At 45.3% G+C, this 22,989-nt stretch overlaps 2 protein-coding genes and 1 long non-coding RNA gene across 4 annotated transcripts; 1 reads left to right on the top strand and 2 right to left on the bottom strand.

Annotated features, from left to right (window-relative positions):
• The first annotated feature begins 1,239 nt into the window (after positions 1 to 1,239).
• Positions 1,240 to 19,669, top strand: LOC144133040 (uncharacterized). Of its 2 annotated transcripts, none has more exons than XR_013314970.1 (3): positions 1,240 to 1,325; positions 16,346 to 16,576; positions 19,542 to 19,669. It is a non-coding gene; the product is annotated as an uncharacterized LOC144133040 (long non-coding RNA). The 2 variants fall into 2 exon arrangements; XR_013314971.1 differs by lacking the exons at positions 16,346 to 16,576; positions 19,542 to 19,669 and adding exons at positions 3,276 to 3,505; positions 6,495 to 6,622.
• On the bottom strand, positions 7,534 to 11,709 carry LOC144115736 (uncharacterized). The gene is made up of 4 exons (XM_077650230.1): positions 11,695 to 11,709; positions 9,310 to 9,554; positions 8,550 to 8,802; positions 7,534 to 7,876 (listed from the first exon to the last, which is right to left on the bottom strand). The coding sequence occupies exons 1-4, from the start codon at positions 11,707 to 11,709 to the stop codon at positions 7,697 to 7,699; spliced, it is 693 nt and encodes a 230-aa protein (XP_077506356.1). The 3' UTR covers positions 7,534 to 7,696.
• A 1,076-nt stretch (positions 19,670 to 20,745) lies between the features above and the next one.
• On the bottom strand, positions 20,746 to 22,877 carry LOC144098551 (uncharacterized). Its single transcript, XM_077631325.1, has 3 exons — positions 22,807 to 22,877; positions 21,599 to 21,851; positions 20,746 to 20,925 (listed from the first exon to the last, which is right to left on the bottom strand). The coding sequence occupies exons 1-3, from the start codon at positions 22,875 to 22,877 to the stop codon at positions 20,746 to 20,748; spliced, it is 504 nt and encodes a 167-aa protein (XP_077487451.1).
• Between the last annotated feature and the right edge of the window lie 112 nt (positions 22,878 to 22,989).

The raw sequence follows: 22,989 nt of genomic DNA, 5'->3' as shown, positions 1-22,989 counted from the left end.
CAGCGGTTAAGTGGTTATGGCGCTCGGATGCTGACCCGAAAGACGCGGATTCGTTGCCAGCCGCGGCGGTCGAATTTCGATGGAGGCGAAATTCCTGAGGCCGGTGTAGTGTGCGATGTCAGTGCACGTTAAAGAACCCCAGGCGGTCGAAATTTCCGGAGCCCTTCACTACGGCATCCCTCATTCCCTGAGTTGGGTTGGGACGTTAAACCCCCACGAACCAAACTGCATCGGGTGACCGCAACTATTGTGAGAGTCCTCCGCTTCCTTTGCTATATCAGGGATAAAAAAATATTGTCCAACGGCAATGCAATACATTCCTGTGTATTGTTTTTAGAAGCTTTGAAGAGCAAATTTTCCTTAAACCGCGACGCATATTGTGAATATTATTCAATAATCTTTAATGCTGACAGGTAGAGCTAGGAAAGGCACCCATTTCTGAAGTAAGGGTGCTGCAGACTGTACTACATCAAACGAACACACTCTCCCTTAAACGGATCGCTCAAGAATATACCATTACATCGTGCAATCATTACTGTCCAACGCGCATAAATTAAGAAGCATTTCATCAGTGACTGTACATTTATTTCTCCTTAAAACCTCCTGTAAAATAAGGGGGAATAACGGGGGTGAGAATTCAAGGATGTGCCCATCTCTCAGAAACATGATTAGAAGAGACTCAAAGATCATGGTTCTCTGCGGAATTAAGATATGCCATTTATACCTTTGCAGTTTGCATTCACGTGAAAAAGTGCTGCGACTCAACAATCAGAAACCCAGTATATTTTCGTTCTTCGCCGTACACCTGCTGCATCGGAGGCGATAACACGCTGTTGTCCATACCGGTTTTCCAATCACGAGCACACGCCAAAAAGACGTTATTGGATTGGAAAACATTTAATTCGTCAGAAAAGGCAGAATGCAGACGATCCGTGCACAGACGTTATGCTATGCACCATTATAATTATTTGAAAAGGGCGCCACATACTATTCGATGGGAGATGCGGCGCGCATGGACAAAGTTGCAAGGTTTCGGTTTTCGCGAAAGTAATAAGGTTTTTAAAGCGCGAGTAGAGAGTTTATGCTTTAAACCAATGGCCCTTTGTGTTCTTGGATGCTAGAGCAAGCTACACTTGGCAAGAGTGCGAACAATACAGACATTACCGTGAAATTGGTTTCGGTTTCACTTTTTACCCATTTTGCCCGGAGGCGGCGGAAAATCATCCGGGCAGCAAACAACTGTGTGCGCCGGTGTGTCGGCGTCGGCGGCGTTATCTCTCGTGGATTAAGTTTTGATTGAAATTCAACTTAATCGTCCACTTACGGTAAGTCTACACGATTATTTTTATTCATCCGGTCTCCTTAGCCACTCTAAGCAGTGCTGTGTGTGCAGAGCAGATTATGTGCGCAGCGACAAACTTCCTATCCACGTTTGTAAGCACGTTTGTGTGAGCAGCGGCAGCCGCCATGTTCTCGAATAATGCGCTTACGTCTGTGCCGCTATGTCTTTCCTGACGCGCGGAAAGGCACTCGGTGCGAAACCCGGGACGGTAAGCCCTCCTCGCGAGCTCTCTACTGGCTTTTCCGTGTTGAAAGGTAGGTGCACAGCCAGAAATATCGCTTAGCCCGTGAGTGAAGGCCGAAATGAAACTATGCGTTAGAGCCGTGTGAGCACGATTTTCTTGGCATCTGCGCAAACGCACAATAAAGTTCAGAGGTGGATTACATTTATTTTTTATTCTTTGTGTTATCGCCTGTCGGGACCATGGAGTGCTGTTCATTGAGAGGTGTGCATTGCTTGTTTGTTGTAGCCGCTCACTCGGTGCGCGTCGTGGGCAGCGACGTTTCACCAAATATGTTTTGTAACGCTATTGACTAGAGCTCGAGGCGTTTGTCAAAGATGTAGTGAAGCGGCGGTGGAGGAATGCTAATAGCGTGAAGGTTGAAATAAAAGTGGTTGCCGGCGCAAATCGCGAGTGTGTACAAACACCGCGAAGAACCTACGAGCTGCATCACGTCTCCCCTTTCGTTGCACACGTATGGATTCGTCCATCCCTGTTATCCGAGCGGTTGGCCGCCGCCGCTGGCCTGCGGGCAATTCATTTCGAAAGCTGAGTAAAGGTCGCCTCGACAAGAGATGGCTTACATTTCGCTCCGAGAGGCTCGTTCATGAACCCCGCGTACGCGCGCGCACAAATTTCTCCAGTACCAATTGCGCGAGAGGCAGAGTATGCGTTTCTGATCTCACACTGCTACATTACAAAAACGCCAATGTAACTTGGCGCTTATTTGCGCCGCGAATGCAATTCTGCTCGCGCTGTTTTATTATGGCTGCGCCTTTTTATGAACACGTTAATTGTTTCAATGAAATAATTCTTTCCTTGAGCGTGTTCGTTGCTTTCGTTGATTTTTCTATCAGCGTTAGGTTAGGGTACCTGCATGCAAGTGTCGCCTTTTTACTGCTCTGTCCAGGCTGCACTTGAAGTAAAAACTCAATTTGAGATGGTATTTCATCATTACAATAATGAGCTTGTCGTCTGAAGCTCACGTATGGTTCTGAAATGGCGCTGTTGCAGCCACTATGTGCTGTTTGAGTTTTTCTGCATAATCAGCACGGCATGGAAGCGCTGTAACCCACTTGTTCCAAAGAGCGCACTCTGGTGTATGAGTATGCTGTTTCGTCTTAGTGTTTCAAGTTGTCGGCGCAAAACCGTGGTGAACTGGTTCGCAGTCTGCCTGGTAGGTTTTTCATGGCTTGTGCCCGTTTCAGTATCGGCGTACGTACCAGGCTTCATGCAGGGTATTTTGAAGCGCTTGTTCAATAGCGGGTATAAGAATAAATGCTTGAATATTCTCCAGTTGGGATTCTTTTGCAAGGAGCACTGAATGTACGTTTTATGGAGCAGCATTCTCAACAGCTCGTAGCAAGTCAATGATAAGTGGCACACGTTTTCTAAGTATTCTATTCCAATTAATGTAAAGGGAATGCATACAGAGGTCAGTATTCGCAGTAGCTATTTAGTGTAGAGGTAGAGTGCTGCACGGAATGTGGATATTGGTTACAATGTTTTATGACAGCCACATAGAATTTGTCATGCATATTTACTGAAATGATGAATCCGGCGTGATGGCTCAGTGGTTATCGTGTTCTTCAGGTGCTCAAGTTATGCCAAGTCGTCAGTTATGTTATGTAAAGCTACGTCAAGTTATCGTCACCACTGCAAAGTAGCGACGATAACTGCGAGCATCACATAACAGTCTCTGCCTTTGTGCAGATTACCCACTGTGCAGCCGTACACCTCACTGGTCATCGCACGTGCCCTGAAGACGGACGGTAGTTTCGAGCAGCGGACCAGGAAGGCGTGGTCGTCGGTGTTACACGGAAATCCGGCACAGCATCAACGGTTCACTGTGGGCTATAAAAGAAGATACTTCCACTGGGACCTCACTTGGCAGTGGTGACCGTAACTGCGAGCATCATGTAACCGTCTCTGCCTTTGTGCAGGTTTGTGCATAATTATGCCTCACTGAATGTGATTTTGTTTTCCTTTTATGTCGTCGCTGCCCCTAAGTGGATGAGTTTTTTGTACAAGATCTGAGCATACTATAGCTCGTTGTTGTGCTTACCGTCCGTCTTCCACTCACTGATAGCATCTTTGCATCATGCTCGGAGTGCAAAATTAATTTTCATCATGGTGCATGTGCGGGAATAACAGAAGAATCTTTCAATGGTAAGCACAAAGCCAAAAAGAAAGCATGGAAATGTGACTCTTGTCGAGACAACCACAACGGCACAAGCACCACAGAAAATCCGCAGCATGATTCCGATGTGATACTCAGATTACTACAGACTGAAACGAAGCTTGATGCTCTTTTGCCTTTGTCAAAAAATTTGATGCATTTGAGACGCAAATGCAGTTGCTCTCTGATAAGTTTGACGACTTTCAAAACCACCTGACTGTTCAAGAAAAAACAACAAAACTACTAACGAAGTGAGTTGAAGGGCAGGAATCTAACAACGTAGGTATTGATATAACTCAGCTGAAGCCGGAACTAGATGATTTGGAGTGGCGTAGTCGCTGTCTAACCCTAGAGCTTCATATATTGACTGAAACCCAGGATGAGGACTTGCTAAGCAAAAAAAATGAGATTTTAGAAAAGCTGCAAGTTAAGGCTATTACACAAGACGACATTACCGCTATGCTACACAGGGCTGAACTGACGAAAACATTACAAACCTTTTCAACATGCACTTTGTAGAAGTTGGTGCCTCAAATGATATTCATGGTACATTATCATGCGAACAATATATGAATGTTCAATGTCCTCAAGTTGTACTTCTCACTCCAACTTGAGCCGAAAAAGTCCTCAACATAATCATGACGCTGAAGGACAACTGTGCATCAGCCTACGATGATGTGAAAGTTTCCCCCGTGAAGTTGTAGCCGCACTGATAACTCCAGTCCTTACGCATATATGCAACTGCATACTTCAAGTAGGGATGTTTCCAAACCAAATGAAGCTTCCGCATGTTCCAGCTATTCATAAAGGTGGTGCTTTTGAAGACGAACAACTATAGACCAATGTCAGTGCTTTCAGTCTTTTCAAAAGTTGCTGAACACATAATGAACAAAAGAATTGTTGATTTCCTCACTCTGCATAACTTGATAGTAAACAAGCAGTTTGGATTCAGAAAGAATAAGGCAACTGAAACTGCTTTACTTTATATTAAACAGAAAATTCGTGACAACATTAAGAAAGGAAAGCTTACTTTGGGTTTCTTTCTTGATTTCAGGAAAACCTTTCATTCTGTCCATCATGATATATTATTAATAAAGCTACCGTTCTATGGAATCCAAGGTACAACACATGCCCTGATGGAAAGCTGTTTAATTTGCAGGGAAAAATACACCATAATAAAGAGCACCAAATCCGATTGAGGCACTATTAAATACGGAGTTCCATAGGGATCCATTCTATGCCCCATATTATTCTTGATATATATGAGTGATATTGTAAACACCCCAGGCTCCTCTGAAATGGTATTACATGCAGATGACACTAATGTATTTTTTTTCAGGTTGCATTGAAAGCTTCGTTTACAGGGAAGCAAATGAATGGCTTCACTATTTAGACTTTTAGTCAACGTTTAATAAACTAGACCTAAAGATAAACAAGATGGAATACCTGATTTTCAAGTCTAAAAGTAGCAAAAAAGATAGTGAGTTCAAATTGAAGTTCCGGATTAACATTATCAACCAGTCTAAGAGGATTTGCTTTCTAGATGTTATTATTCATGAAATGTTTCTCTGGAATTCGCACACAGAAGCTCTCCGAATTGAACTTCACGTGTTTTTGGCATATTAAGCAGGTTGCCAGTGAAGCAATAAACTTACTATGCTCTCTTTCATTCACGTTTAACATACTGCTCCCTGGTATCGTCAGACACAACACATAGAAACCTTGATTAGCTGCACCCTCTGCAAAAGAGCTCAATATGTGGTATTCGAAAATACCAAAAATAGAACATTGCTTGCCATGCTTTAAAATCTATGACATACTAGAGATCAGTAAGCTATTCAAATATAAGTTATTTCTGGAAATCGTGCACCAGTATATGTTACACCGTTCAAATATTGAGGTTCAGTACAAAAAGAAACACACTCCACATCTCCTTAAGGAAGATAAAATACAGGTGCCCTGATCACCCACCAACTATGGTGATGTGAGATTATGTATGCAAATAGCAAATTTATTGAATCAATATCCAGCCATCTTTCAATTTTTACCAATCTACCCATCACTACCTAAAGAAAACACTAAGACATATGTACCTAATGGAATAATAAGTCAAAGAATTTCTTTTGTGTCATGGAACACATTTGTGTGTTGTACGTGTAAATTGTATTTGGGAATCTGTAAATCTTTTTTTTTCATATACAGAAGCATGCACACAGTCCTCAGGGTTGTCCACTTGTTTTGTTTTGTGTGCTTACATACATATTGGATGTTGTACGATGTACTCTACTGCAAATGTGTTCGAATATGCCTATAGTGGTTGCCACTGCTGTCAGGGGTGGGATGGCCTCATCAGGCAAAAATGCCATTTGCCTTCTCACCCAGGACAAATTTTGTATATTTTTTGTCCCAAATAAACTGTACTACTACTACAACCTGGATGATGCAGGTTCGATCCTGGTCTAGCCTGTCGCGTTTTGATAGAGGCAAAATGCTAGAGGCCTGTGTTCTATGCAATGTCAGTGCACGGCAAGAAACCGCAGGTGGCCGATATTACTCCACAACCTTTCACTACGGCGCCTCTCATGGCCTGAGTCACCTTGGGTTTTTGGACCACATAAAACCAAACCAAAACATGACTAGCTTTCTTGAATGGGATAGCCAGGATATATATGCCTTGTGTTTTAAAGCACATTTGTAGAAATGGAGTGGGAATTTTTTTTTCAGTTCCTCTTTTTTTTTCTTCCACTGTACAGGTCAACATGCCCGGATGACTGACTGCAGACAACAGGTCGCAAGATTGCTTCTGAGGAAACTATATTCGGACTATTACTTTCAGCATTTATTTTTATGTGGTGCATGTATTGCATATTCCTTGCCTGCATAGCTTGGAAATAAAATAAATTGTAAGTATATTGATCGTCATGTCATTTGTGAAGACCGTGTGGTGACCTCTTTGAACAGTTGTAGACTGTCTGTAGGCAGCCTACAGACAATGGTCAATTAAGATTTTTTAGACAGAGCTCTATAGACTGTCTATAGACAGATATCTACAGCATTGCCAGGCCATATAACTGTAGAATGTCTATAGACAGTCTATAGACCTATGTCTACTGGACCAGTAGATTTTCGTCTACAGACAGAAATCTACAGGAAGTGTATGGCCTAAGTCTATAGATCATCTATAGACTGCCTATAGACCTGTGTCTATTATCAGTAGACGACGTTTGTCTATAGACGGTCTATGGACAGAAGTCTGTAGGAAGTGTATGGCCATAAATCTATAAATTTTCTAAAGACTCTATAGACCTGTGTCTAAAGACTGTCTATGGACCTATACATTTGTTTATGGACTGTCTATAGACAACAAAAGCCTACTAAAATTGTATGGCGAAAAATCTATAGATTGTATTTAGAATGGTCTAATGGATTTGTCTGTAGACAGTCTACAGACTTCTTAGACTAAAGTCTATAGACACTCTGTGGATTGTGTAAAGAAATTATTGTAAGGGCGCCCGCCTCCGCGACTGCCCTGGGTGGCCGCGAGGAGCCCTCGCGCAACTCGTAGTGCTGGCCGTCGGTCGACGAAGGGGTGGTGTACAGTTGTAGAAACCGACTGATTTAGTTCGTTTCTGATGACAGTAGATTGTTATCGCTTACGTAAATTATTTTATTGCAAGAAACAAACTGTTCATTAGGAGGGGAGCAAGAGCGATAAATTGCATGCTCATCGCTGGGGCTCCCCGCTCGTTCTGTCCTTTTCCCTTGCCACTCCAGACGGAGGAGCTCTCCGCTTGTCTCAACCTTTGGCCCTCTCCCTCGGGTTCCCAGAGTCCCGTCGCCCGAGGGGAGCCGCTGCCGGCCATAAACAATCGGGAGGTGCCTGTGTTTTGTCTCGCGAAGCGTATTTAAAAAATGACACAAATACACAGGATAAATATGAAAAGAAAACGGAGTTTCAACAGCAGTCGGTTCGCGACGGCCGGAGTGTCGGGAGCCTTCCCACGGTGCACTTCATATTCAGCGTGTCCACCTCCGCATCCTGGTCGGTGGCGATGACACGCCGCTTGGCATCGTCGAAGGTCACCGACCGCCACTGACGGCCCGGGTACGGCTCGTGCATGGCCATCGCCAATACCTGCGCAGAGGAGCCGCCAGCGTGTGATGTCTCAACTCGCTTATTCTCGTCACGGTGGGGCGCGCTAGCTCACTGAATGAAGACACATGGGAACGCTTCAGACATACGCAACAAGAGGATTCCTGCCAGCATATATATGCAGTGATAACAGATGGAAGACCACATTCTTCCCATAGACCTTCCAGGGGACAAGGTTTCGCACTGAACCCCGCATCAACAACAAGTGGGGCAGGAAAACAGATCTTCGGAAGTCATCATACCACTACTGTCGCAATGGTTCTGCCACCGGTGCGAATTGTGCGATCAAGGTTGCCCTTCCCAGCAATCTCACGGGACAAATGTTTGATTCAACTGCCACCTGCCACGGTGCGCGTTTCTCACAATCCGGTGGGCCGGTTGTGATGAAGCCACAAGGTCACGTGACCCGCGTGGCCCACCTACCTCGTACGTTGCTTCTCAGGGGGACTTTTCGTGGATTTTTCGGTTATGGTCAACGATGCCGCGGCGACAATAGCTCTTTTTATCGCGACCACGTTAAAATCGACAGCAGAGCCGAACTATGGCCCTGTTACAGAGCGCATATAATTAGTGACATCCTCCAATTTATATACCAGCCTCCCGTGCACACCTCCATTTCCATCAGCAGGGAAGAGGCGGCGGCAGCGACACCCACCTCCGAGGCTGCGCTGGGGTGTCGCGAGCAGCCATCGCCCAACTCGTCGCACTGGCCGTTGGGCGACGAAGAGGTGTTGCGCCGGTTCGCCGCGGCCGGGGTGTTGGGGGCCTGCCCACGGAAGTCTTCAGCGTGAGCGGCTCCACCTCGGGGTCCAGGTCGGTGGCGATGACACGCCGCTTGCCATCGCCGAAGGACACCGACCGGCACTGGCGGCCCGGTTGGGGCTCCACCACGGACATTGTGAAACAACCTGCATGTACACCGAGCAACAGCTTATGTACTCAAAAGGCGCACAGACCTCCCCGTATTCTTTACCGTCTCACAAGGCAACGCAGAAGAGGTTCTTTGCGCCACGGGGCACACATCCCCCTAACTGCCTTCACCGCACTAGCCGCTAGAAACTTCCAGGAATGTCGCCCGCTCAGTCTCAGGGACTCATTGTTGGCATTGGGAACACATCAGCAGGATTAAGCGAAGATCTTACAACTCAGCTTGAGTGCACCGCGCAGCAATTAAGGGCAGCTGTGCGCCGACGTGAGTCTTGCTTTCTAACCCCAGTAGGTCCTCGTACTGCACAAGCTGCAGGGCAGCGCAAAGCTTGAATCGGGCGGTTCCAGAAGCCATCCCGAGAAGTAGCACTGTCGACGTCTGGCGAGAGCCCCTCCCCGCGATCGTAACGCGTCTGGCCATCGGCGGCCATCTATAGGAGTACGGCTCGCTCAAATGCTGGTCTGCCTAGCGGTGCATCGCCACTTACGTTCTCCAGCCATGTGTTGACCAGGTGAGCCGTGTAGACGAGTAGCGAGTGTCTGCCTTTGACCGTGGAATGCTCGGGCTCCTGCCGATGACCAACGGTCCTCTCGTGACCGGACCGCCGCTGCTCCACGCGCTGATGTTCGCTACGGCGCGCCTCGAGCAGCCCACCACAGCCGAGCTCGCGCCCACTCGAGTGATGGTGATAGCTTTAGCATGTCGCCGATAGACACACGGAATGAGACCAGGCTAGAATAGGCAGCGGACCCTTAATTAGCCCCTTTTAGCCCCGGGGCCTTCAGTTGACACCAGAGCACAAAATTTATTCTGGAGCCTCAGTAACGATGGAAAAATCTATTGATATTTATTGGAATGATTCCTTCGCGGTCCCTGTTCCTATAGGCATCAATGCTCTCACATTTCTCCTGAGCTGTGCGGTATAAAGAAGAAGAAAAGGCGGCAATAAAGGAATGGATGAAGAAGTCGAAGTATCAAAAATATATAAAATCTTTTTTCCCATTTCTTTCCTTCTTTTCTGCTCAGACTTCAACACCACCATCACCCACCGTCAGCGCAATAGACAAATAACAAGAAAAATAAGAATGGAATTTAGCGCATTTCGCAGGAACTATCAAATCACGAATGGCAGTTTACTAATATATCTGTATTGTATCCGTAATATATTATATCTGTACCCTCTTATGAAGCAGGAACGTCAAGGCTAGCGAAAAGGGTTCAACTTAAACTGAGGACATCGCAGCGAGCTATTAAAAGAAAAGGGACAGGTGTAATGATAGGTGTAGTTAAGAGACAGGAAATGAGCAGAACGGGTGAGGGAATAAACGCAGTCTAATGATTACCTAACCGAAATTAAAAGAAGAAATTGGCCTGGCCAGGGTAATGCCAAGTCAAGATAACCGATGGTCCTTGAGGGTGACGTACAGGATTCCAAGAGAAGTCAGGCGTAGCAGGAGGCGACGGAAAGTTGGGTGGGCGGACGAGATTAACAAGTTTGCGGGAATAAGGTGACAGTGGCTGACACAAGCCAGGGTTAAGAGATATGGGAGTGCCCTTTGTCCTGCAGTGAACGTGGTCGGACTGATCAAGATGATTATGGGATTAAATGCGTAGAGGTTGCTCTTTGCCACGTTATCGACATGTGCAATTCTGGCCCTACCAGATCATGTAAGAAAGATAGGAAGAGATTGTTTTAGTGATATCTTTGTAACCCTTTTTAGGACCGAGATTTCGTATCTTGAACGGTCTTGTTGATTGTGTGCGGGCTTGCTTCTGCGCATGTTTTGGTTTTCGTTATATCTTCTGGCTTCTCAGCGAATGAAGTTAGATGAAGTTCGCCTTTGAATGAGTCGTTCTCCCGTTCTGTTTTTCTTTATATTCGTTATTGTCTCCTGTCTCAAGGGGTAGGTTAGAGTCTCATGATAGCACATATGTCACTTCTGCCGCATTAATGATCACTCGTTATTATTCCTCTCCAGCAAGCCACACGGTTATAAACTAAAGCAAGAAGCTACGGTGACGCCTCACTCACCTAAAGAGCGGTATGTGACAGCATTATATTTCACAATTGTCGCTTCTTTTGCAACTTTTGTGCGTGATTGCGTCAGTTTCTTTGCAATTGTCGGCCCATCATCTGCGATATTCGCACTGCAAGAAGCAGTAGCAGGTATCCCTATGCTGAGACGGTGCTGACATTCCCATATATCACATTTTTTTTAATTTTGATTTCGATTCTCTTCCTAGGTTGCTCACAACCTGGTGGTCTGTTGTGATGACATCACAAAGTCACGTGAGCTCCCTCAACCAATCAGCGACTTTCCTGACACCAGATATTCCCGGGATTTTGGTGTGGTTACAGCTGATGCTGTCGCATTATTAGAGGCCGCTAGATGCACACGCGCACGCAGTCACAGCGGTGCGGTTAGGCGGCGCACTCCGCGTGCGCAGCCGGCGTCCGGTAAACCGGTGTCCGTCTACGCGAAGCTAAAATTCCCTACTAGCTCCCATTTGTAGCCGTATGGCTGCACTCAAGTGGACGAAAAGGAGAAATAATTCCCGTACTCACCATATTCACACGTGTACCACGCTTTTTTTTTGATGCCCTGAGTCTACCTTTAGTCAATCACCCCATTATGGTGGAGTGGTACAGGAAACTTCAACAGATGCCAAAACATAGACGTGGTCCCCAAAATACAAAACCCGAGTGCGGACCAATGGGAGAAACTGCTTTCCAGCGACCGCTGTGAAGACCAACAAGGTCTGGTACAGCGAGATCAATGGGCGGCAGTGGCCAGGGGAGTCCTGGACTGAGGGCAACCGACCATTGATTAGAACTGGCCGAGCTCGACAGAGGAGACTCCTTGGTACACACCCAAGGATAGAACATCTCTGAAGATGCCACAAAGCCGCAGACTAGAATAAAGTTTTCTCCTCCTCCTCGACAGAATGAAATGACTTTACTGTTTTCCTCCTTTCTTTTCTCTGAGTGCGTTTCGTCGCGCTCAGTCTTCCGCACCTACAGAGGCGAGCTCCTCATGGCCGGCTTTTGTTTTTATTGCGACAGCGTGCCTGCTGGCATCAAGTATTATTTACAATTAGAGATGGATACACATGCAGGCTGTTTGGCGGTGGCGGCGAACGAGACGCCCTTATGAAAATGTTCTATAGACTGTCTATAGATCTTTATAGACACTCTAGACGCCCTTTAGACTATTGTTTTCAATAGACACTGTATAGATGCTCAATAGACAAAAGTCTATAACCTTCCTAATTTCCTTTTGTCTATAGATGCTCAATAGACTACTTATAGACTGAAGTCTATAACCGCATCAATTTCCTTCTATCTATAGATGGTCCATAGACTATCTATAAACTAAATTCTATACCAAATATAATTTTCCTTTGTCTACAGACGGTCAATAGATTATGTATAGACTGAAGTCTATAACTGCCTTACTTCCTTTTGTCCATAGAATGTCTATAGATCATCTATAGACTCAAGTCCATAACAGACAATTTTCCTTTCTCTATATTCAGTCAATAGATTATCTATAGACTAAAGTGTATAACAACCTTAATCTCCTTCCGTCTATAAGTGGTCAATATACTATCTATAGAGTAAAGTCTATAACCGCCTTAATTTTGTTCTGTCTATAGATGGTCCATAGAATATCTGTAGACTAGTCTGTAACAGACAAGTTTTCTTTGTCTATAGACGGTCAATAGATTATCTATAGATTGAAGCCTATAACTGCCTCATTTCCTTTTGTGCATAAAAAGTCTATAGACCATTTATAGACCAAAGTCTATAGTAAACATAATTTTCCTTTGTCTATAGGCAGTCAATAGATTTTCTACAGACTAAAGTCGATACCTGCCTTATTTCCTTTTCTCCATAGACAATCTATACACCATCTATAGACTAATGCCTATAACCGCCATAATTTCCTTTTGCTTATAGACAATCTATAAACCATCTATAGACTAGTCTATAACCGGCTTAGCAGCCATTTGTCTATAGACGACCTATAGACAATTTATAGACCAAAATCTCTCAACCGCCTTAATTTCCTATTGTCTATAGACAATCTTTAGACTACGTATAGACTATTGTCTATAGACCTATTGCCTATTGTTTATAACAATCCTAATTTTATCTAACAATGTATACACTGCCTTTCGACTAAGTCCATAAAATATCCATTTCTTTTCGCACTGCATGCTGAGTAGAACTGCATCGGGCCGCCGCGGTGGTTAAGTGGTTATGGCGCTCGGCTGCTGACCCGAAAGACGCGGATTCGTTTCCAGCCGCGGCGGTCGAATTTCGATGGAGGCGAAATTCCTGAGGCCCGTGTAGTGTGCGATGTCAGTGCACGTTAAAGAACCCCAGGCGGTCGAAATTTCCGGAGCCCTTCACTACGGCATCCCTCATTCCCTGCGTTGGCTTGGGACGTTAAACCCCCACGAACCAAACTGCATCGGGTGACCGCAACTATTGTCAAAGTCCTCCGCTTCCTTTGCTATTTCAGGGATAAAAAAAATATTGTCCAACGGCAATGCAATATCTTCATGTATATTGTTTTTAGAAGCTTTGAAGAGCTAATTTTCCTTAAACCGCGACGTATATTGAGAATATAATTCAATAATCTTTAATGCTGACAGGTAGAGCGAGGAAAGGCACCCATTTCTGAAGTAAGGCTGCTGCAAACTGTACTACATCAAACGAACACACTCTCCCTTAAAGGAATCGCTCGAGAATGTACGATTACATCGTTCTATCGTTACTGTCCAACGCGCATAAATTAAGAAGCATTTCATCAGTGACTACATTTATTTCTCCTTAAAACCTCCTGTAAAATAAGGAGGAATAACGGGGGTGAGAATTCAAGGATGTGCCCATCTCTCAGAAACATGATTAGAAGAGACTCAAAGATCATGGTTCTCTGCGGAATTAAGATATGCCATTTATACTTTTGCAGTTTGCATTCACGTGAAAAAGTGCTGCGACTCAGCAATCAGAAACCCAGTATATTTTCGTTCTTCGCCGTACACCTGCTGCATCGGAGGCGATAACACGCTGTTGTCCATACCGGTTTTCCAAACACGAGCACACGCCAAAAAGACGTTATTGGATTGGGAAAACATTTAATTCGTCAGAAAAGGCAGAATGCAGACGATCCGTGCAAAGACGTTATGCTATGCACCATTATAATTATTTGAAAAGGGCGCCACATACTACTCGATGGGAGATGCGGCGCGCATGGACAAAGTTGTAAGGTTTCAGTTTTCGCGAAAGTAATAAGGTTCTTAAAGCGCGAGTGGAGAATTTATGCTTTAAACCAATGGCCCTTTGTGTTCTTGGATGCTAGAGCAAGCTACACTTGGCAAGAGTGCAACCAATATAGACATGACCGTGAAATTGGTTTCTGTTTCACTTTTTTTCCATTTTGCCCGTAGGCGGCGGAAAATCATCCGGGAAGCAAACGACTGTGTACGCCGGTGTGTCGGCGTCGGCCGCGTTGTCTCTCGTGGATTAAGTTTAGATTTAAATTCAACTTAATCGTCCACTTACGGTAAGTCTACACGATTATTTTTATTCATCCGGTCTCCTTAGCCACTCTAAGCAGTGCTGTGTGTGCAGAGCAGATTATGTGCGCAGCGACAAACTTCCTATCCACGTTTCTAAGCACGTTTGTGTGAGCAGCGGCAGCCGCCATGTTCTCGAATAATGCGCTTACGTCTGTGCCGCTGTCTTTCCTGGCGCGCGGAAAGGCACTCGGTGCGAAACCCGGGACGGTAATACATCCTCGCGAGCTCTCTACTGGCTTTTCCGTGCTGAAAGGTAGGTGCACAGCCAGAAATATCGCTTAGCCCGTGAGTGAAGGCCGAAATGAAGCTATGCGTTAGAGCCGTGTGAGCACGATTTACTTGGCATCTTCGCAAACGCACAATCAAGTTCAGAGGTGGATTACATTTATTTTTTATTCTTTGTGTTATCGCCTGTCGGGACCATGGAGTGCTGTTCATTGAGAGGTGTGCATTAATTGCTTGTTTGTTGTAGCCGCTCACTCGGTGCGCGTCGTGGGCAGCGACGTTTCACCAAATATGTTTTGTAACGCTATTGACTAGAGCTCGAGGCGTTTGTCAAAGATGTAGTGACGGAGCGGTGGAGGAATGCTAATAGAGTGATGGTTGAAATAAAAGTGGTTGCCGGCGCAAATGGCGAGCGTGTACAAACACCGCGAAGAACCTACGAGCTGCATCCCGTCTCCCCTTTCGTTGCACACGTATGGATTCGTCCATCCCTGTTATCCGAGCGGTTGGCCGCCGCCGCTGGCCTGCGGGCAATTCATTTCGAAAGCTGAGTAAAGGTCGCCTCGACAAGAGATGGCTTACATTTCGTTCCGAGAGGCTCGTCCATAAACCCCGTTTACGCGTGCACAAATTTCTCCAGTACCAATTGTGCGAGAGGCAAAGTATCCGTTTCTGATCTCACACTGCTACATTACAAAAACGCCAATGTAACTTGCCGCTTATTTGCGCCGCGAATGCAATTCTGCTCGCGCTGTTTTATTATGGCTGCGCCTTTTGATGAACACGTTAATTGTTTCAATGAAATAATTCTTACTTTGAGCGTGTTCGTTGCTTTCGTTGATTTTTCTATCAGCGTTAGGTTAGGGTACCTGCATGCAAGTGTCTCCTTTTTACTGCTCTGTCCAGGCTGCACTTGAAGTAAAAACTCAATTTGAGATGGTATTTCATCATTACAATAATGAGCTTGTCGTCTGAAGCTCACGTATGGTTCTGAAATGGCGCTGCTGCAGCCACTATGTGCTGTTTGAGTTTTTCTGCATAATCAGCACGGCATGGAAGTGCTGTAACCCACTTGTTCCAAAGAGCCCACTCTGGTGTATGAGTATGCTGTTTCGTCTTAGTGTTTCAAGTTGTGGGCGCAAAACCGTGGTGAACTGGTTCGCAGTCTGCCTGGTAGGTTTTGCATGGCTTGTGCCTGTTTCAGTATCGGCGTACGTACCAGGCTTCATGCAGGGTATTTTGAAGCGCTTGTTCAATAGCGGGTATAAGAATAAATGCTTGAATATTCTCCAGCTGGGATTGTTTTGCAAGGAGCACTGAATGTACGTTTTATGGAGCAGCATTCTCAACAGCTCGTAGCAAGTCAATGATAAGTGGCACAAGTTTTCTAAGTATTCTATTCCAATTAATGTAAAGGGAATGCATACAGAGGTCAGTATTCGCAGTAGCTATTTAGTGTAGAGGTAGAGTGCTGCACGGAATGTGGATATTGGTTACAATGTTTTATGACAGCCACATAGAATTTGTCATGCATATTTACTGAAATGATGAATCCGGCGTGATGGCTCAGTGGTTATCGTGTTCTTCAGGTGCTCAAGTTATGCCAAGTCGTCAGTTATGTTATGTAAAGCTACGTCAAGTTATCGTCACCACTGCAAAGTAGCGAGGATAACTGCGAGCATCACATAACAGTCTCTGCCTTTGTGCAGATTACCCACTGTGCAGCCGTACATCTCACTGGTCATCGCACGTGCCCTGAAGACGGACGGTAGTTTCGAGCAGCGGACCAGGAAGGCGTGGTCGTCGGTGTTACACGGAAATCCGGCACAGCATCAACGGTTCACTGTGGGCTATAAAAGAAGATTACTTCCACTGGGACCTCACTTGGCAGTGGTGACCGTAACTGCGAGCATCATGTAACCGTCTCTGCCTTTGTGCAGGTTTGTGCATAATTATGCCTCACTGAATGTGATTTTGTTTTCCTTTTATGTCGTCGCTGCCCCTAAGTGGATGAGTTTTTTGTACAAGATCTGAGCATACTATAGCTCGTTGTTGTGCTTGCCGTCCGTCTTCCACTCACTGATAGCATCTTTGCATCATGGTGCATGTGTGGGAATAACAGAAGAATCTTTCAATGGTAAGCACGAAGCCAAAAAGAAAGAATGGAAATGTGACTCTTGTCGAGGCAACCACAACGGCACAAGCACCACAGAAAATCCGCAGCATGATTCCGATGTGATACTCAGATTACTACAGACTGAAACGAAGCTTGATGCTCTTTTGCCTTTGTCAAAAAAGTTTGATGCATTTGAGACGCAAATGCAGTTGCTCTCTGATAAGTTTGACGACTTTCAGAACCACCTGACTGTTCAAGAAAAAACAACAAAACTACTAAAGAAGTGAGTTGAAGGGCTGGAATCTAACAACGTAGGTAGTGATATAACTCAGCTGAAGCCGGACCTAGATGATTTGGAGTGGCGTAGTCGCTGTCTAACCCTAGAGCTTCATATATTGACTGAAACCCAGGATGAGGACTCGCTAAGCAAAAAAAAAGAGATTTTAGAAAAGCTGCAAGTTAAGGCTATTACACAAGACGACATTACCGCTATGCTACACAGGGCTGAACTGACGAAAACATTGCAAACCTTTTCAACATGCACTTTGTAGAAGTTGGTGCCTCAAATGATATTCATGGTACATTATCATGTGAAAAATATATGAATGTTCAATGTCCTCAAGTTGTATTTCTCACTCCAACTTGAGCCGAAAAAGTCCTTAACATAATCATGACGCTGAGGGACAACTGCGCATCAGCCTACGATGATGTGAAAGTTTCCCCCGTGAAGTTGTAGCCGCACTGATAACTCCAGTCCTTACGCATATATGCAACTGCATACTTCAAGTAGGGATGTTTCCAAACCAAATGAAGCTTCCGCATGTTCCAGCTATTCATAAAGGTGGTGCTTTTGAAGACGAACAACTATAGAGCAATGTCAGTGCTTTCAGTCTTTTCAAAAGTTGCTGAACACATAATGAACAAAAGAATTGTTGATTTCCTCACTCTGCATAACTTGATAGTAAACAAGCAGATTGGATTCAGAAAGAATAAGGCAACTGAAACTGCTTTACTTTATATTAAACAGAAAATTCTTGACAACATTAAGAAAGGAAAGCTTACTTTGGGTTTCTTTCTTGATTTCAGGAAAACCTTTGATTCTGTCCATCATGATATATTATTAATAAAGCTAACGTTCTATGGAATCCAAGGTACAGCACATGCCCTGATGGAAAGCTGTTTAATTTGCAGGGAAAAATACACCATAATAAAGAGCACCAAATCCGATTGAGGCACTATTAAATACGGAGTTCCATAGGGATCCATTCTAGGCCCCATATTATTCTTGATATATATGAGTGATATTGTAAACACCCCAGGCTGCTCTGAATTGGTATTACATGCAGATGACACTAATGTATTTTTTTTTCAGGTTGCATTGAAAGCTTCGTTTACAGGGAAGCAAATGAATGGCTTCACTATTTAGACATTTAGTCAACCTTTAATAAACTAGACCTAAAGATAAACAAGATGGAATACCTGATTTTCAAGTCTAAAAGTAGCAAAAAGATAGTGAGTTCAAATTGAAGTTCCGGAATAACATTATCAACCAGTCTAAGAGGATTTGCTTTCTAGATGTTATTATTCATGAAATGTTTCTCTGGAATTCGCACACAGAAGCTCTCCGAATTGAACTTCACGTGTTTTTGGCATATTAAGCAGGTTGCCAGTGAAGCAATAAACTTACTATGCTCTCTTTCATTCACGTTTAACATACTGCTCCCTGGTATCGTCAGACACAACACATAGAAACCTTGATTAGCTGCACCCTCTGCAAAAGAGCTCAATATGTGGTATTCGAAAATACCAAAAATAGAACATTGCTTGCCATGCTTTAAGATCTATGACATACTAGAGATCAGTAAGCTATTCAAATATAAGTTATTTCTGGAAATCGTGCACCAGTATATGTTACACCGTTCAAATATTGAGGTTCAGTACAAAAAGAAACACACTCCACATCTCCTTAAGGAAGATAAAATACAGGTGCCCCGATCACCCACCAACTATGGTGATGTGAGATTATGTATGCAAATAGCAAATTTATTGAATCAATATCCAGCCATCTTTCAATTTTTACCAATCTACCCATCACTACCTAAAGAGAACACTAAGACATATGTACCTAATGGAATAATAAGTCAAAGAATTTCTTTTGTGTCATGGAACACATTTGTGTGTTGTACGTGTAAATTGTATTTGGGAATCTGTAAATCTTTTTTTTTCCATATACAGAAGCATGCACACAGTCCTCAGGGTTGTCCATTTGTTTTGTTTTGTGTGCTTGCATACATATTGGTTGTTGTACGATGTACTCTACTGCAAATGTGTTCGAATATGCCCATAGTGGTTGCCACTGCTGTCAGGGGTGGGATGGCCTCATCAGGCAAAAATGCCATTTGCCTTCTCACCCAGGACAAATTTTGTATATTTTTTGTCCCAAATAAACTGTACTACTACTACAACCTGGATGATGCAGGTTCGATCCTGGTCTAGCCTGTCGCGTTTTGATAGAGGCAAAATGCTAGAGGCCTGTGTTCTATGCAATGTCAGTGCACGGCAAGAAACCGCAGGTGGCCGAAATTACTCCACAACCTTTCCTTACGGCGCCTCTCATGGCCTGAGTCACCTTGGGTTTTTGGACCACATAAAACCAAACCAAAACATGACTAGCTTTCTTGAATGGGATAGCCAGGATATATATGCGTTGTGTTTTAAACCACATTTGTAGAGATGTAGTGGGAATTTTTTTTCAGTTCCTCTTATTTTTTTTTTCTTCCACTGTACAGGTCAACATGCCCAGATGACTGACTGCAGACAACAGGTCGCAAGATTGCTTCTGAGGAAACTATATTCGGACTATTACTTTCAGCATTTATTTTTATGTGGTGCATGTATTGCATATTCCTTGCCTGCATAGCTTGGAAATAAAATAAATTGTAAGTATATTGATCGTCATGTCATTTGTGGAGACCGTGTGGTGACCTTTTTGAACAGTTGTAGACTGTCTGTAGGCAGCCTACAGACAATGGTCAATTAAGATTTTTTAGACAGAGCTCTATAGACTGTCTATAGACAGATATCTACAGCATTGCCAGGCCATATAACTGTAGAATGTCTATAGACAGTCTATAGACCTATGTCTACTGGACCAGTAGATTTTCGTCTACAGACAGAAATCTACAGGAAGTGTATGGCCTAAGTCTATAGATCATCTATAGACTGCCTATAGACCTGTGTCTATTATCAGTAGACGACGTTTGTCTATAGACGGTCTATGGACAGAAGTCTGTAGGAAGTGTATGGCCATAAATCTATAAATTTTCTAAAGACTGTCTATAGACCTGTGTCTATAGACTGTCTATGGACCTATACATTTGTTTATGGACTGTCTATAGACAACAAAAGTCTACTAAAATTGTATGGCGAAAAATCTATAGATTGTATTTAGATTGGTCTAATGGATTTGTCTATAGACAGTCTACAGACTTCTTAGACTAATGTCTATAGACAGTCTGTGGATTGTGTAAAGAAATTATTGTAAGGGCGCCCGCCTCCGCGACTGCCCTGGGTGGCCGCGAGGAGCCCTCGCGCAACTCGTAGTACTGGCCGTCGGTCGACGAAGGGGTGGTGTACAGTTGTAGAAACCGACTGATTTAGTTCGTTTCTGATGACAGTAGATTGTTATCGCTTACGTAAATTAGTTAATTGCAAGAAACAAACTGTTCATTAGGAGGGGAGCAAGAGCGATAAATTGCATGCTCATCGCTGGGGCTCCCCGCTCGTTCTGTCCTTTTCCCTTGCCCCTCCAGACGGAGGAGCTCTCCGCTTGTCTCAACCTTTGGCCCTCTCCCTCGGGTTCCCAGAGTCCCGTCGCCCGAGGGGAGCCGCTGCCGGCCATAAACAATCGTGAGGTGCCTGTGTTTTGTCTCGCGAAGCGTATTTAAAAAATGACACAAATACACAGGATAAATATGAAAAGAAAACGGAGTTTCAACAGCAGTCGGTTCGCGACGGCCGGAGAGTCGGGAGCCTTCCCACGGTGCACTTCATATTCAGCGTGTCCACCTCCGCATCCTGGTCGGTGGCGATGACACGCCGCTTGGCATCGTCGAAGGTCACCGACCGCCACTGACGGCCCGGGTACGGCTCGTGCATGGCCATCGCCAATACCTGCGCAGAGGAGCCGCCAGCGTGTGATGTCTCAAGGCGCTTATTCTCGTCACGGTGGGGCGCGCTAGCTCACTGAATGAAGACACATGGGAACGCTTCAGTCATACGCAACAAGAGGATTCCTGCCAGCATATATATGCAGTGATAACAGATGGAAGACCACATTCTTCCCATAGACCTTCCAGGGGACAAGGTTTCGCACTGAACCGCGCATCAACAACAAGTGGGGCAGGAAAACAGATCTTCGGAAGTCATCATACCACTACTGTCGCAATGGTTCTGCCACCGGTGCGAATTGTGCGATCAAGGTTGCCCTTCCCAGCAATCTCACGGGACAAATGTTTGATTCAACTGCCACCTGCCACGGTGCGCGTTTCTCACAATTCGGTGGGCCGGTTGTGATGAAGCCACAAGGTCACGTGACCCGCGTGGCCCACCTACCTCGTACGTTGCTTCTCAGGGGGACTTTTCGTGGATTTTTCGGTTATGGTCAACGATGGCGCGGCGACAATAGCTCTTTTTATCGCGACCACGTTAAAATCGACAGCAGAGCCGAACTATGGCCCTGTTACAGAGCGCATATAATTAGTGACATCCTCCAATTTATATAACAGCCTCCCGTGCACACCTCCATTTCCATCAGCAGGGAAGAGGCGGCGGCAGCGACACCCACCTCCGAGGCTGCGCTGGGGTGTCGCGAGCAGCCATCGCCCAACTCGTCGCACTGGCCGTTGGGCGACGAAGAGGTGTTGCGCCGGTTCGCCGCGGCCGGGGTGTTGGGGGCCTGCCCACGGAAGTCTTCAGCGTGAGCGGCTCCACCTCGGGGTCCAGGTCGGTGGCGATGACACGCCGCTTGCCATCGCCGAAGGACACCGACCGGCACTGGCGGCCCGGTTGGGGCTCCACCACGGACATTGTGAAACAACCTGCATGTACACCGAGCAACAGCTTATGTACTCAAAAGGCGCACAGACCTCCCCGTATTCTTTACCGTCTCACAAGGCAACGCAGAAGAGGTTCTTTGCGCCACGGGGCACACATCCCCCTAACTGCCTTCACCGCACTAGCCGCTAGAAACTTCCAGGAATGTCGCCCGCTCAGTCTCAGGGACTCATTGTTGGCATTGGGAACACATCAGCAGGATTAAGCGAAGATCTTACAACTCAGCTTGAGTGCACCGCGCAGCGGTTCCAACATATTTCAGCCACTTTGAGTGATCCGTTGCTGAATACCGTGGACTTTCAACACCTAAAGTACCCATGGAATATCCGGTGGTGTAAGTCAAGGCTTTGTGAAGTGTCCATGACGCTCCTGCGATGTAGAATCCCTCACTTAAACTTGTACTTATGCAGGTGCGGGTTCGCTGCGACAAACCTTTGTGTATCATGTGGGCAAGTTGAATCAATCGATCATTTTCTCCTCTCTTGCCGGCGGTTCGCGGTTCAGAGAAAGCAATATCTGGAGGTTCCTCTTTCGAGACTAGGACTGCCTCTGTCTCTTACAGTTCTTCTATCGTTCGGTGCGAGTGCCAAGGGATTCCCGTTAAGCAGTGTATGCGGCTACCTTCACGATTACATAAGTGCAACTAATCGATTATCCTGTTAGCTATACACAAAATTCTTTCGCATGTCCAAAAAAGGCTAGATTGATTCTATTCCGGATGACTCATACCTCTTGAATTCATTTTATTTTTCCCAATTTTTTTTTTATATGGATTCAGTCTTCTGACGTTTCCTTCCCTGCGCAAATGCTTCATTGGCATTCTACCCTATACCTTGGCCAATCCCCCCACGTGGGTATGTGCCATATTACTTGAGGAGAAGAAGAAGAAGAAGAAGAATTAAGGGCAGCTGTGCGCCGACGTGAGTCTTGCTTTCTAACCCCAGTAGGTCCTCGTACTGCACAAGCTGCAGGGCAGCGCAAAGCTTGAATCGGGCGGTTCCAGAAGCCATCCCGAGAAGTAGCACTGTCGACGTCTGGCGAGAGCCCCTCCCCGCGATCGTAACGCGTCTGGCCATCGGCGGCCATCTATAGGAGTACTGCTCGCTCAAATGCTGGTCTGCC

Source organism: Amblyomma americanum, chromosome 1, assembly GCF_052857255.1.
Source record: "Amblyomma americanum isolate KBUSLIRL-KWMA chromosome 1, ASM5285725v1, whole genome shotgun sequence".
Classification (NCBI taxonomy): Eukaryota; Metazoa; Arthropoda; class Arachnida; order Ixodida; family Ixodidae; genus Amblyomma; species Amblyomma americanum.
The sequence above is the reverse complement of the archived record's forward strand: the minus strand, read 5'-3'. Positions and strand labels throughout refer to the sequence as shown.

Excerpts from the sequence above, each read along its gene's own strand:
- LOC144098551 (XM_077631325.1), bottom strand. The coding sequence starts at position 22,877 with ATGGCTTCTGGAACCGCCCGATTCAAGCTTTGCGCTGCCCTGCAGCTT. Across the intron at positions 21,852-22,806 it reads CAGTACGAGGACCTACTGGG|GTTGTTTCACAATGTCCGTG; the intron begins GTTAGAAAGCAA and ends GTGTACATGCAG. Across the intron at positions 20,926-21,598 it reads ACCCCAGCGCAGCCTCGGAG|GTATTGGCGATGGCCATGCA; the intron begins GTGGGTGTCGCT and ends TCCTCTGCGCAG.
- LOC144115736 (XM_077650230.1), bottom strand. Across the intron at positions 8,803-9,309 it reads TCAACACATGGCTGGAGAAC|GTTGTTTCACAATGTCCGTG; the intron begins GTAAGTGGCGAT and ends GTGTACATGCAG. Across the intron at positions 7,877-8,549 it reads ACCCCAGCGCAGCCTCGGAG|GTATTGGCGATGGCCATGCA; the intron begins GTGGGTGTCGCT and ends TCCTCTGCGCAG.